The sequence below is a fragment of the Gymnogyps californianus genome, chromosome 2 (genome assembly GCF_018139145.2).
Source record: "Gymnogyps californianus isolate 813 chromosome 2, ASM1813914v2, whole genome shotgun sequence".
Classification (NCBI taxonomy): domain Eukaryota; kingdom Metazoa; phylum Chordata; class Aves; order Accipitriformes; family Cathartidae; genus Gymnogyps; species Gymnogyps californianus.
Window position 1 is genome coordinate 137,269,947 of NC_059472.1, and position 13,412 is coordinate 137,283,358.

The 13,412-nt window shown below is 38.1% G+C and overlaps 1 protein-coding gene across 1 annotated transcript in view; it reads left to right on the forward strand.

Moving 5' to 3' along the window:
* The window catches only part of VWDE (von Willebrand factor D and EGF domains), a 35,555-nt gene extending 22,655 nt beyond the window's left edge, over positions 1–12,900 (forward strand). Inside the window, exons 16-30 of the mRNA XM_050891846.1 lie at positions 939–1,189; positions 1,307–1,526; positions 2,085–2,222; positions 2,824–2,886; positions 4,433–5,113; positions 5,444–5,539; positions 5,623–5,718; positions 6,249–6,344; positions 7,672–7,767; positions 8,106–8,201; positions 8,699–8,794; positions 8,893–8,988; positions 10,256–10,351; positions 10,917–11,020; positions 12,626–12,900. Of these exons, the coding sequence (XP_050747803.1) occupies positions 939–1,189; positions 1,307–1,526; positions 2,085–2,222; positions 2,824–2,886; positions 4,433–5,113; positions 5,444–5,539; positions 5,623–5,718; positions 6,249–6,344; positions 7,672–7,767; positions 8,106–8,201; positions 8,699–8,794; positions 8,893–8,988; positions 10,256–10,351; positions 10,917–11,020; positions 12,626–12,646 (2,246 nt within the window). The 3' untranslated portion in view covers positions 12,647–12,900. The remainder of the gene's footprint in view (positions 1–938; positions 1,190–1,306; positions 1,527–2,084; positions 2,223–2,823; positions 2,887–4,432; positions 5,114–5,443; positions 5,540–5,622; positions 5,719–6,248; positions 6,345–7,671; positions 7,768–8,105; positions 8,202–8,698; positions 8,795–8,892; positions 8,989–10,255; positions 10,352–10,916; positions 11,021–12,625) is intronic.
* Positions 12,901–13,412: the final 512 nt, after the last annotated feature.

Sequence of the window (13,412 nt, forward strand, 5' to 3'; positions counted from 1 at the left end):
GGGATTTCCTGTTACAGCCACGGACTGGAATTCAATATTGCCAAAGTCAGAAATGGGAGAAGAATGTAAACCAGAGGCAATTCCCTAAAACCCAGGAGCACAACCTCTTCTCCAGAGTGGATGACATTAGGAACAGGGTGTCAGAATCTAACTGCTGCGACACTGATTACAGCTTCTTCTCCCTTCATGGTTTCTGCCACGGTGGGTGGGTTCCCGCTTGGAGCAGTCACTTCACTGTAACCCAAAACTTAGCAATCTTAATCACCTTCCTATGTCCCAACTTCAAAACCTACACTCTCCCCAGGGCTTCTGCTTCTCTCTTTCACAGAACTTGTCCTGGTGCTGGGGTTTTGTTTGTTTGTTTTCACCTGGTGTCTAGAAATCTAGTTATTCCTGCCAAACAGGTTAGAGCTCAACAGTGCAGGCGTCTAAATAGACTAAGGCTTACCAGTGAGTAAGTTGTTGTGTGGTTGAAATCCTTCTAGGAACAATGAGTGAATAACTTATTCCATAACCTCATGCTCAGTTTTGCCAAGATAGTCACTGCAGCCCATTCCCGAGTATTGCTTAACAATGTCTATTCATTTGTTAAAGGAAACAGCAATCACCTCTGAGTTTTCTGGCTTCCTGTACTTTCATCTACAAACTATCTCTGCATAATTAAAATACAGTGGTTAAATTCGATAAATTCTGAGGTCTTTCTATGTATAGATGCACTGCATCTTTACAAGCTCTTGCGTAGTATAAGTAGTTTCTTGGTTATGTAGTTACAGTTATAATGAAAATATTTAGTGTTTTTCCTGTGCCATTCAAATGACATTAGAATTTAAGAGAAATAATTACATGTGGCTTTCTTAATAGAAAGATATGCTCCTTTTAATTTTTATAAGTATATTGCAACTTTTGCTTAAAAGAGGAAAATATCTCCTTTGTTACAGACAACCAGCCTCCAGTGCTTGAAACTTTTCAGGGTATGCTACAGACTTTTTATGGAGAAGATTTTGTATATCAGTTTTTGGCTTCAGATCCAGAGGGCTCTGCTATTCATTTCACATTGGATTCTGGTCCAGAAGGTGCCAGTCTTTCCCCATCAGGTCTCCTTTTGTGGAAAGCTGTGTCAATGAATCTCCATAAATTAACATTTTCTTTGACAGATGACTGCAATGCAAAGACTAAGGTAGAAATAGAGGTAATGAATATTACAGTAAAATGACACCTACTAGTAAGATGTTTAAGATATCTAATTACAAAACTCATTGCTAGTTCATTAAAAAAAGAAAACTGTCTTATTGGGCATGTCTTGTAGGTCAGTGTAAAATCGTGTGATTGCCTAAATAATGGCTCATGTGTGACAAACATTAATTTCCCACCTGGAAGTGGAAGATATCTTTGTGTGTGTGTGGCTGGATTTGAAGGTGATCTCTGTCAAGTGAATACTGATGACTGTAAACTTAACCAGTGTGGCATTGGCAGATGTGTGGATGGAATAAACAGCTATTACTGTGAATGTCCACCCGAACTTCAAGGTAAATTGCTACTTTATTTACACACATTTATCATGTTTAGTGATAAATAAGAGTTTCTAATTTTATGTCTACAATTTTTTTTAAAATTTTTGACTGTAAATAGCTCACTGTTAGAGTATGAAGAAATGTTATGGTCTTGTGATAAAGTTATATGATATACTTCAAGATTTTTCTTGCATGAATACAATGGTTGTTTATATTATGAAAGCAAATTTCCATTGTTTTCCTCCGCAGAGGTAAACTCAGCAACATGGTGAAACATAGGAGCGATGAGTTTGGTTACAGTGTGATTCCTCCTATGCCTGCAGATAAACATGTAGTCCTCACAGCCCATCTTCTCCATATTCCGCAATAAGCAAGATACTTGATATGAGATGAAAAAATGTGAATAGCAAACCTAGTCAGCTGTACTTATTAGATGTACTGAAATACTTTGTTGCACTTGATAGATGCCCTTTTTGTGTTTCAGCACCTGCATACATTCTACTTTTATAAACACACTGTCAAAGCCTAGTGACACAACATTATAAAAAAAAAAATATCTGTATTTCAATGCAGGTAAAAATTGTCAAGATGATGTAGATGAATGTGTATCCACTCCTTGCTTCCCTGGAGTATTTTGCTTCAATACTTTTGGTTCTTACTATTGTGGTCCATGCCCAAATAATCTGCAAGGAGATGGGAAGTCATGTTATGGTAAAATTATTTGTTTTTCAGAAGAATGCTATTATCTTACTGTCATTCAGATAAAATAGCTTTGGTTGTGCTTCATGTTTCTAACAGTAACTTAGAACTCTTTTCAGTAGTCAGCAAAACAGGACTGTGCCTCTGACTGTTGATGGCTGGGACAGAATCTCAGTTAATGACAACATCAGACTGCACTGGGTCACATAGTTGTAAAACACTTTTTCAGGTGACTAGAAAAAATAGATACAAAATACCCCAATTCTTTTATATCAAAGTAGAATACAATGAAACGTGGGGGGTTTCTGCATTATTTTCATAATATGAGGAATTATTGACAAAATATTTTTCTGTTAGATTGCTTAACATAGAACTATTTACCCAAATCAAGGCACTTGCGAAATAAGATGCCCAAACATTTATTTACAATGCAATTACTGAATAACTTGAATTTTTAAAATACTCTATTGAAAACTTTTAAGAAACAATTTTTGATCTTTATCTGCTTTCTGAATTTTGAGTTATTTTTATGTACTAAAACTTCAACTCTGTAAATTATTTGCAGTTGAAACAAAAGTAACTACTAATGTGCCTTCACGTCTTTTGTTTTTAGAAAGCTTTGAAGACACTAATGTTGAAAGAAAGGATTCCACAGGAGAAATTGGAGGGAATAAAGGTGATTTTTTCATGAAGAAAATGGGATTTCTGATTCACAAACTGATAAGAATATAGCTGGCAAATAAAGGTTCTAGTCAGTTTTATGTTACTCACTTTAATTTTTCAGTTTTACTCGATTTAATTCATTACCGGGGTATGATCAGTGTATTCTGATCTGAAAAATGAGACTGAAATGTCAACATCAACAAATCCCTTAGGTCAGTCAAGTCATTTTATTGACAGTGTGATGTATGACATTCTTACCATTGCCTTTTGTTTTTGTGACTAACCACTGACATAAAATAGGTAACATGGGGATAGGGACATCTGTTATATGAGATAAGCAAAAGTTTATGGCATTATGTTGAATGCCATTTTCCTACTTTAACTCAAAGGAAAGGTGAGGGATATGGCAAGTGAATGTCTTAATTCCAAAACTCCATAAATGCTGTTGCTGGCATTTCCAGCTCTGTGCCTGCTGGGGCTTTCTTTGCGGGAAATTTTCGTGTGTCTTCCCTTTATCTCTGAATTGTTAGTGGGGGAGGAGGAAAACTCTCTCACTCCACTGCCAGTGCTGGATAATTCTTTATCAACTGCAAAATGGTTTGCTTTTCAGCAGTGGGAGACAGCACTCTGTAATAAGATTCAGTAAAGTTTAACCTTTTGTAGACCATTTTCTAGTACTGTTCTAAATGGGGTTAGGGACAGAGCTTAAGTTAGGTTGGATAATCTCCTCCAGTTTCATTCCTCCTCTGCCCCATAATGCTAAAAGCCCATATACAGCATTACGCCATTCTGGGATTGCAGTGCCATCCTCCTTTCCACAACCCACCAGACCACCTGCTTTTCCTGGGCAGAACATGAAGAACTTTTCATTCACTTTGCACTCCTTTCAATGAGGAGGCTGAGTCAGTCTGTGTTGTTTTTAAAACAAGTGAAACATCCCACTAATAAAACCCATGCAGAGACTTTAAGAAAGTTGATTAAAAAGTTTGGAGAGTAAAACATGGTAATACTTTTGCTACAAGGTGGCGGATTATTCACCTAAAATACTGTCCATGATGCATCAGTAAGTATAAGCATGTACATACTTGTGATTAAATATCTGCTTCTAGACTCTAGGCTTATTACTAGCGCTTAGACACACTGGTGAACCATAAGCAGTATCTTTTCTTTAAACTCTGTTTCAGTTATCTAGTTGGAAGCAGTATATGGAGCTGGTAATTTGCTCTGACAGTAAAGCTGTTTATTGACCCAGTATGGGAAAACCTCTGCTGTCTGCCTTACATATATGGTGCTTTCTCCTTCCAGCCAAGAAAAGGCCATGGTGAGGGTGGGAAAGGATGTACCCAGAATACCTTTATCTTCTCCAATTCTGCCAGTTAGGAGTTAGGTTCTACTGCATACATGTATTCTGACGTAGCACATGTTGATAATTCCTGAAGCACAGAATGAATGGGCTGTATGTTTTTCTGTTCAGAAGGCATTCCCCACCCTCAAAAGGAAAAAAAAGTCTCATAATATTTCTGTACTTTTTTCCCCCCTTTCTTTCTAACATGCTGTAGGTTTTCAACAATCATCTTTTGAAAAGGTTTTAAGCATCTCAGGCTATATTCCCAGTTCTACAGATGTCCCCGAGAGATTTATTTCTACAGAAATGGCCAGTAGCAGCACTCCACCAGCCTCCACAGTAAAAACAATCACCACTTGGAAGTCACTTAATTCTCAGAGAAGTGCTTCTGTACAATCTGCTGTTACTGGAAACATTGCTTATGCTCTCAGCACCATCAGTGGTCACCTTGCTAACATAGAAGAGAGTTCTTCAGTACGTGCTGTGATGACTGCATCTTCAAGGAGCCATGCTGTATCACCTGAGAAGAAAACAAGGGCACAAGTTGAGGCCTACAGCTATTTTGAGACCAGCAGGAAGACTTCTCCTAGGAGCAGAACAAATATAAGCAAAGGGCTTTCTTTGCCAAGCAAAGTATTCAAAGGTGGAAATGCTCACAGAGTTCAGCACCTATTAGCCAAGCATAAAGCGAGTCCTTTGCCTTTTGTCCTTGTTGAAGTCACTGTCCCACCAAAAATGCTTCCTGAAGAATTGAGCGAAACAGTGATTCCTAAAGCAGTAACCTGTACCAATTTACCCTGTTTTCCTGGCGTACCTTGTGAGCCAAGTCAGGATGGAAGCGTGAAGTGCGGTCATTGTCCTTATGGTTATTATGGAGATGGCTTCACTTGCAGAGGTATTACAAATAACCACACTAAATGCTTTGCAGAAAATAATCTTGTGACATCTTTATAACTTGAAAGTACACTGTTACTGTGTGATCAGCGAAATGCATAGAGTATTGAATTTTCTCATTTTCATTATTAATATTGGCATAGCCTCCAGGCTTTTAGTTGTATGGATGCACTTAAAAATATTTTTCTGATGTGTCTCAGGCTCCCCACTTACAGGCAGGTCCTAATGGACTCTGCGTGATCTGTTCATTATGTTAGGCAAGACACAGTTGTGCTGAAATGCCACTTTCATTTTCCTTATTCCTTTCTTTGTTTTCTTCCTTACCTTTCAGCGAGATGTAGACAAACATGTGGCAAAAATATGGAGTGTGTGGCACCCAATATTTGCAAATGCAAGCCTGGTTATGCTGGTTACAACTGTCAGGCTGGTGAGTACGGCATTTTGATTTTGCCTGTGGTAACTCATATCCACAAATTAATGATTTGAAGATCACTGTTATTTTTTGCACAGCTCTGTGCAGACCTGATTGCAAAAACCATGGGAGGTGCATTAAGCCCAATGTCTGTGAATGTCTACCAGGATACAGTGGCTCCACTTGTGAGGAAGGTAAATAGAATATTTTTCACTTTTGAATCCATAAATACCCGAAGGATGCTGTAAATAACTTCCATGACTGTTTGTTCTGACAGCAAAAAGGTGTGTTCATTTTACTTCTACTTCAACAGAACTCTTTTGAGTAACATGTTGGTATATAGTCTACTTTTTTTGATATACACTGTAAATGTTGCTTGTGATTGGATATTCCTAAATTTAGCTTTCACAGTAAGTAGAGGAGTTCACCAGTAAATGTAGATGCCTCTAAGCTAAACACTCCTGAAGAGTGGGAATTCCAGTCTGGAAGTTCTCAGATTTCTTTTCTTCAGGGTGACCACCACTGTTGGGACTCTGTGTAGTCTGTTGGAATTAAGTTCTTCTTGTTACTTATTCATGTCAAAAGGCATTGCATATATCTCCTTATTTTATTTCCAGTTCTTTGCTCACTGTCAGTTATTAACATTTCCCTTTTTCTAAAGCATAACCAATCCATGCATCTTTTTAGAGGTGATTTCTTGAACAACATAATTCTATATCTGCAGCACATTGTAAACCACCCTGTCAAAATGGAGGCACGTGCTTGGCCAGAAATCTCTGCACCTGCCCATATGGTTTTGTGGGACCAAGATGTGATACAAGTAAGCAAAAAAGCGTAAGGGAAAAACACAGAACATTTCTCCTGTTCTTCAGGAGCAAGAAAGCAAATTATAGCTTAAATTTTTGATGCACTCTGTCTAATGCTAGCAAATGACATAATATTTGTGCCTCTTTGGAGGCTCCCATACTTGGGCTTTTCGAACATCAGTTAGATAGTATTTGCACGTAACTTTGAAAACATAACGTATGATAAAAATTGCAAAGAGCTTATTATTTATGAGTCACGAACGTGGAAACATAGAGCACATCGTTGCACGTGTGATACTACCTTCAGAACACAGATGTTTAATGTCCTTACAGCTTTTTAACTTCTATCATCTTAAATTGGTTAGATGCTGAGGTACATTCAGAAGTTGATATCAGTGAATCGTGGGTCAGAAAAACTGGGATACAGGAAAACTGAATTCAGAACCACATTATGGGGTCTTTTTTTTTTTTTTTTTTACCTGGCATGAAAATTGGAAAATTTGCTGTGATCATAGCTGAAAAATTTGAATTAGTCAGTCTCACATAAATTGTCTTTTGCATACTGAATTCTACATGCTGCAATTTGGCAACTCCAAATCTTGGGTAGGTTTCATACTGGTAATTTTTATCATTCAGAGAGTCCAAATTTAGACAGGCTGTTTATATATCATTCACCTGAACGTGCCACTGCATTATTGACCCCAAACTGAGAAAGTCCTTTGTTCATCTCCTCCTCAAATCCCAGGAGTCTTCATTCTCAGTTTTTCTTGTTCTAGTTGCAATTGTGACACGAAAAAAATTGGTGCTCTTTGTTAAGCAATACTAAAGAGAATGAGATGTTGCCCTGAAGAAGTGATTCACGGTTTTCCACGACCATGATATTTTAATGTCTTTGGCTTGTTAGTCTCATGTCACTCTATGCATACAGCTGCACTTGGTGAAGTGATGGAGGACACTTGAGTGAACTTTCTTGGAGTTCATCAAATCCATCATGTAACATGGTCCATTTATCTCTTAGTATTGAATTTCCCATTTTTTTTAGAATTTATATTTGAAGTTTTCTAGATTTTTAACACTGAATATAACCAGACCATGGATAATTACATGGAAAGACATTTTATTTACCTTTATAGTCTGGTGCTAGCTTTTTATGGCTTTGAGACTGGATTAATCTATTCAGCAATTCCTCTTCAACTAGTGGAATTGTATTTTATTTCCAGTGTTAATATTTGGGAAAGAACTGAAAAATGAATCAAGCATAATTTGTAACATATGTCTTTCTCTCTCCCCTCATCTCCCCCCCCCCCCCCCTTTGTTTTTGCCCAACTTCTTGGATGGTAGTGATTTGCAACAGACACTGTGAAAATGGTGGTGAATGTCTTACTCCAGACATCTGCCAGTGTAAATCTGGGTGGTACGGACCTACATGCAGTACAGGTAACACTCCTGCAACTTCCATGTTCCTGGGAAATCGTCCGTAGGACCTCCCATAGTTTGAAATTTGGAACTGCATGGATCAGACAGCAGCGATGGGCAGCTGCTTACTGCTGCAGAGCCCCCGCACTCCCTCTTGTCTCTGCATGTTAGTTCTGCTGCCGGTGGCACCTCTAGAAAGTCTAATACTGATCCTAAAATTTTGGGTAAAAATTTTATGTGAATGGTGTTATCTGCAGTTATCTTAGGTGTTTAATTCCTGTCCTTGCAACAGAAGCACATATTTTATAGACTTTATTTGGATGTCATGCTTCCCACTCTTCCTGACCCTGTTTCTGCAGCGGTGTGTGACCCTGTGTGTCTCAATGGTGGTTCCTGTACTAAGCCAAGTGTTTGCCTCTGTCCACATGGATTCTTTGGTGCCCAGTGTCAGAATGGTAATCTTTTTTCTTTTTTTTTTCTTCCCCCCCCCCTTAGGAGCCATTATGAGGAAATCTGTGAGAAAACATTGTTATCTGAAGACACAAAATTCACAATCAAGCCACGTTCCTGAGGAGTGGTGCAAAACAGAGATTACATTATTTTTTAAATTTTGTGGCTGATTCAGTGAACGTCCAAGGAGAAGGGAAACTCAAAATTTGCCTTGTCTTCCACTCAACTTTTGAGCAGTATTCAACCAGTTTCATTGTATATTATGTAGCCTGGTTACTCGTGTACACATACAGTTGCCAACCTTGACCCCTTTTTATCTGATTTTGTCTTTACTATTGACGTAGGCACCAATCCACATTAATATGATTTTTACGAGACAGGCCTGATAGTGCTGAATGTCTACATAAGTTATCAGAATTTTCATGTTGCACTCTTGTTTCCTATATCACTAAGTCAAACAAAATGCAAACTACAGCCTTTTCCTCCTGTTTGTATCTTTTAGCTGTCTGCAGCCCGCCTTGTAAGAATGGTGGTCATTGCATGAGAAATAATGTCTGTACTTGTCCTGATGGGTACACAGGCAGAAGATGTGAAAAAAGTAAGCCAGTGTTAAAATCCTTCCAGGATCCAAAAGTAACCAATAATTATTCTGTAATCCATTAAATGTATTAAACAGCAGATGTTTTTGATTTTAAGGTGTCTGCGAGCCAAGGTGCATGAATGGAGGAAGGTGCGTAGGGCCAAACGTTTGCTCTTGTCCTTCAGGATGGAGAGGAAAGAGATGTAACACTCGTAAGTATCTTGTAGTTAACAGGAGAACCATACATTAAAAGTAACATATGACTAAAGGACAACTCTGTCCACACGAGTAATATGAAGTTAGTGCCAAAGAACTCAAGAATATATACACATTGAAAAAATAATGGTCTATAACTTGGCAGCAAAATTTAGGATGGAGATCTAATACCATGCAGTTCTTGGGCTAAATCATGAGACCAAAATATCTTTTAAATTCTTGTGTAGCAAATAATACTTGTTTCTTTCTTAATTGTCTAAATAAGAAACATTTGTATTTCCGCGAAGAGCTGAGTCAATGAAATGAAAGAATTTCAGTGTGTGCTGTAGGACATAAAAGCAGATACAATAGAAAAAGAAGTAGTGAAAGATTGGAAAACTGTGGAAACATAGTGAGAAACGATTGGAACAGAAGATGCAATGGGCACAAGCTCTTTAGGAAAGGTAGAAATAGGACCGTGATGGTAGCACAGCTGTGGGTCACGTATCTTAATGAAGATATTGATGGTGCATAAATAAAATGTGGCAGCATGGATAAAAGCACAGTCTGCATGAAAATCAGCATGAGGATGGGTGGTAGAAATCCAATAGATAAAGTGTTAGCGTCTGTCATAGTACCCACCCGAGGCTCAGATATTGATATGGCCAATGAGCTCTCTAATGGCATGGAGGAAAAACAATTTTCCCTGTATTACCTTCTGTAATTATTGGAAAGTTTTATTGAAAAAAATATTACCCATATTGACAGGAGTGAGATACTTTTGGACACTGTGGAGGAGAGATTTGATTATCAAATAGTCAGTTAACCAATGAGAAATAATAGTGGTTTAGATTATGGCTTAATAAGCACGGACGAATGTGCAGAAAAATGCGTCATAGAAAATAACTTTGGATCAAATGTTCGTAAGTTGATTCACCGTGTGTTAAGTTGCATGACAAAAGATCTCGCACTAAGGTGTGGGTTTTAGAAAGGTAAATTTGGAAAAAACAAAGCTATTTAGTGGTGCTGACTTAATTCAGTATTTCAGGCTTTTGTAGCAATCTGTGATGCATCAGAACATCTCAATATGTGCTTTGGCTGTAGGGTTTTTTGTTTCTAGTTGCCTCTCTAATATTCTGTTGATCTTAGACGGATTTTCAGTGAAGATGATGTGACTGTTGTGTATGGAAGGCACTCAGCCACTCGTGGGCCTCCTGAAATGCAAATACTGAATAAAAGTAATCACTTGGGATATAACCAAACTTTGTGATGATGTTTGTGCAGCAATCTGTCTTCAGGAATGTAAGAACGGTGGGGAGTGTATTGGCCCGAGTACGTGTCATTGTCCTCTGCAGTGGGAAGGAATCCAGTGTCAAACACGTAAGAATGATGTGACCTGTAATCCTTCTGCTTCAGCACAGTTAAGACTGCTTCAGCAATACATAGTGACTAGAAGTCCAACACCTTGGTTGTATTTTAACCCAAACCTGTGTTAAAGGCAGGATAAAGAGCAGAGATTCCTCTGCCCGCTCTGAAGCCCTCCAGAACATGATGGTAGTCTGGGACCATGGCAGTATGTGGTGGCTTGCTCTAACACTGTATGCTGCTGCAACAGCCCTGAGAGGCCATTGCAATAGCTTGAAATAGTAGGATGCGTGAAAGAACACCTTACTCATGTCCCTATCTCAGTTTCATTCATGCCCTCAGCATGTTCCCAGATTAAATCTGCATCAAAGCATAAGGGGGATGGGGTAGGCATAAGAACATTGTTGGCTCCACATGACTGCGAAGTCTTCTTACACTGAGGGGTGTTTCCCTGTGAAAATACCTACCAAGTTCTCGGCTCCTATAAGCAGGCAGAAGAAGTATATAGAGATAGCAGTTGCTTTTCCTTCACCAAGTTGTTTTCATGAATAAAGCCATATATGTACCTCTCTTGTTTTAGCTGTGTGCAACCAGAAGTGTCTGTTTGGAGGCAAGTGTGTATTGCCTAACGTATGCTCCTGTCGTCCTGGTTATACTGGAGTCTTCTGTGGGAGGAAAATTCAGGTAATTGTAGAGTCAAGCCACCGTCACAGATACAGTGATTTGGGAGTCATTATCTAGTCCACCCTTGCCAATGAAGCAGCACAAAATACACCACATGTGTTTGTCTAATTTCTTCCTTTCAGTCTCCAGTGAGGGAAAGTTCATTAAATTCCTGAGAGCTATTCCAGTAATTTGTAGGCTCTAATACTTACAGAATTGTTCTCAACACCTAAAGTAAATTTCCTTTGTTTCAAATTAAGCTGATTATCTCATGTCATTCCCTAAGTGGCTGCAGCAGGAATTGATAACTATCGTCATCTTCATAACAACCACTATTCTCTTTTCTGGCATCTGGCCCCATTTTGGGGAAGAGTATCTCACTGCTGACTTTCTTAGCTTGCATTGACTCAAGCCCTGATCTTTTTCAGCTAACTAACTACAATGTCACTCAGTTCATCCCTGTTTTATACAGACATTCCTTATACCCAAGCGTAACTTTGGGAATAGCTTTACTTTATTGCGTTATAGTGAATGATGAACATTTCTCAGTTTTGTCACATAATCTTCTGTTGTATTCCTTTCCTTGAGTGCTGACAGTCATTCACTGAAGTAATTTAATTAAACATTTCATTACAACTTTTTTGTGATGTCTGAAGTAGAAAGCATTCTACTCTTATTGCATCATCTGTGATGTTTCTCTTCTTTTCATTTCAACATACTTAAGACACTCTTCTGGTGCCAGCAGAATTCATTTGGTGGAGTTGGGAGATAGCTTAGCTGATTTTAGCACTGCATGCTGGTGCTGTTCCTTTACATCGTCTTTAATTACATGCCACTGTTCATACCTGTACTGTGTTTTCTTTTAAAAACAATTTCATTCTTTGGTCTCCTGCTGCAGCCAAACTAGCATATTCTATCCTTCCCATCTTTCCTTTCTTTTTAGTACTTTGCCACATTATGTCTTTTAATGTAAAACCTATAATGTGACTGCTAGATGTGCAGGCATTTCTAGTGAGAAATGGGTAAAAACCAGGGAAGACAGCAACGGTTTAACTTTCACCCAGCCTCAGTTTCTCCCAGTTGAAACTACTGGGAGTTCAGATCTTTTTTCTACTTTATCGATGAAGTCCAATATACAAGGCCAATACCATTTGTGGTCAGAGAGCAGATGATAACTTGCTAGAGATGGGACAAATTGTTTTTCAAAATTCAGTTTAAGAAATTGAAACAATTAATAAATGCTCATACACGTTTTGAAAATATAAAACTACACATCCTACAAAGATAAGACTATAATGTTTGCAATATGGATTTACAAAATGTAACCTAAAAAAATCATTTTGATTTAAATGTTTACAAAAATATATCCTGCAAAGCATTAGTATATTTTTAATCTAGAAAATATATTCCTGATCAGTCAGACAGTGCTGTATCATACACTGACCAAAATGGCACATTTTCTTAAAGAAATAAACAAGCTATATGCAGAAGTTGAACTTATTGTTGTGTTTCTGCATATCAGGAAAGCAGAGATTCATTAAAATTGTTTCTTAAACTTTATGATAAAAAGGGGGCTGCGTCATTTATTTATTTACATTTATTTATTTATTTATTTTTCTCTCCAAGGTACAAAGGCATCACGGTTGAAGAAAAGAAGTGCATCAATTAAATTGCAATGCTGCATGGATGTATGAGACTTGAAAAGAGCAAGAGGGTTGAAGGCAATTACAGAGTTTATTTAAATGAAAGGAATATCCAGAAGCATTATTTTAAAAGATTCGTATTACAGTCATGAATTTTGGCGAGCTTCAAAACAACAATCTTGTAGTTATTAAAACATATGTATATTTCTATAATTTTTTGCTACCTCATGCACAAACCCCACAGGCTCTAATTCTTCACTGGGCTCACAGATTTGATGAATGATGCAAACCCAAAATTCTGCAGTTTGTTGATGTAGTCAACGGGACTGTGAGATTTCCTTTGTGGGAACAAGATTGTAATAGCTGCTGAGTGTCTCTGGGGAAGAAGGCAGCACTTCATCACTTGTGAATGGTACCTTCTGTTTTTAAACATTGTTTACATACATATTATTTGGCTGCGTACAGAAGAAAAAGCAGAACTATTTTTTTCTTCTTTGTCTGGTATTTGCATCAGTCTGTTATAATGACAAGCTAGTAGCGAGGAAGGAGGGGGAACCTAAACCAAGGCTTGGCTACTAACAATGGAGGCCAAGTCACATGTCTTGTTAACAGTCAACCAGATGCAGAATAATTCTGGTTTATCTATGGCAGGCCTTTGCAGCCAGGAGCCAGATACCAACTCTTTTGTTTTGACTTCGTTACTTACACTCACAAAGTTGAGTACCCAGCTACCGCATGATTTCTGTGTCTGTAAGACTTTTATGCCCCTG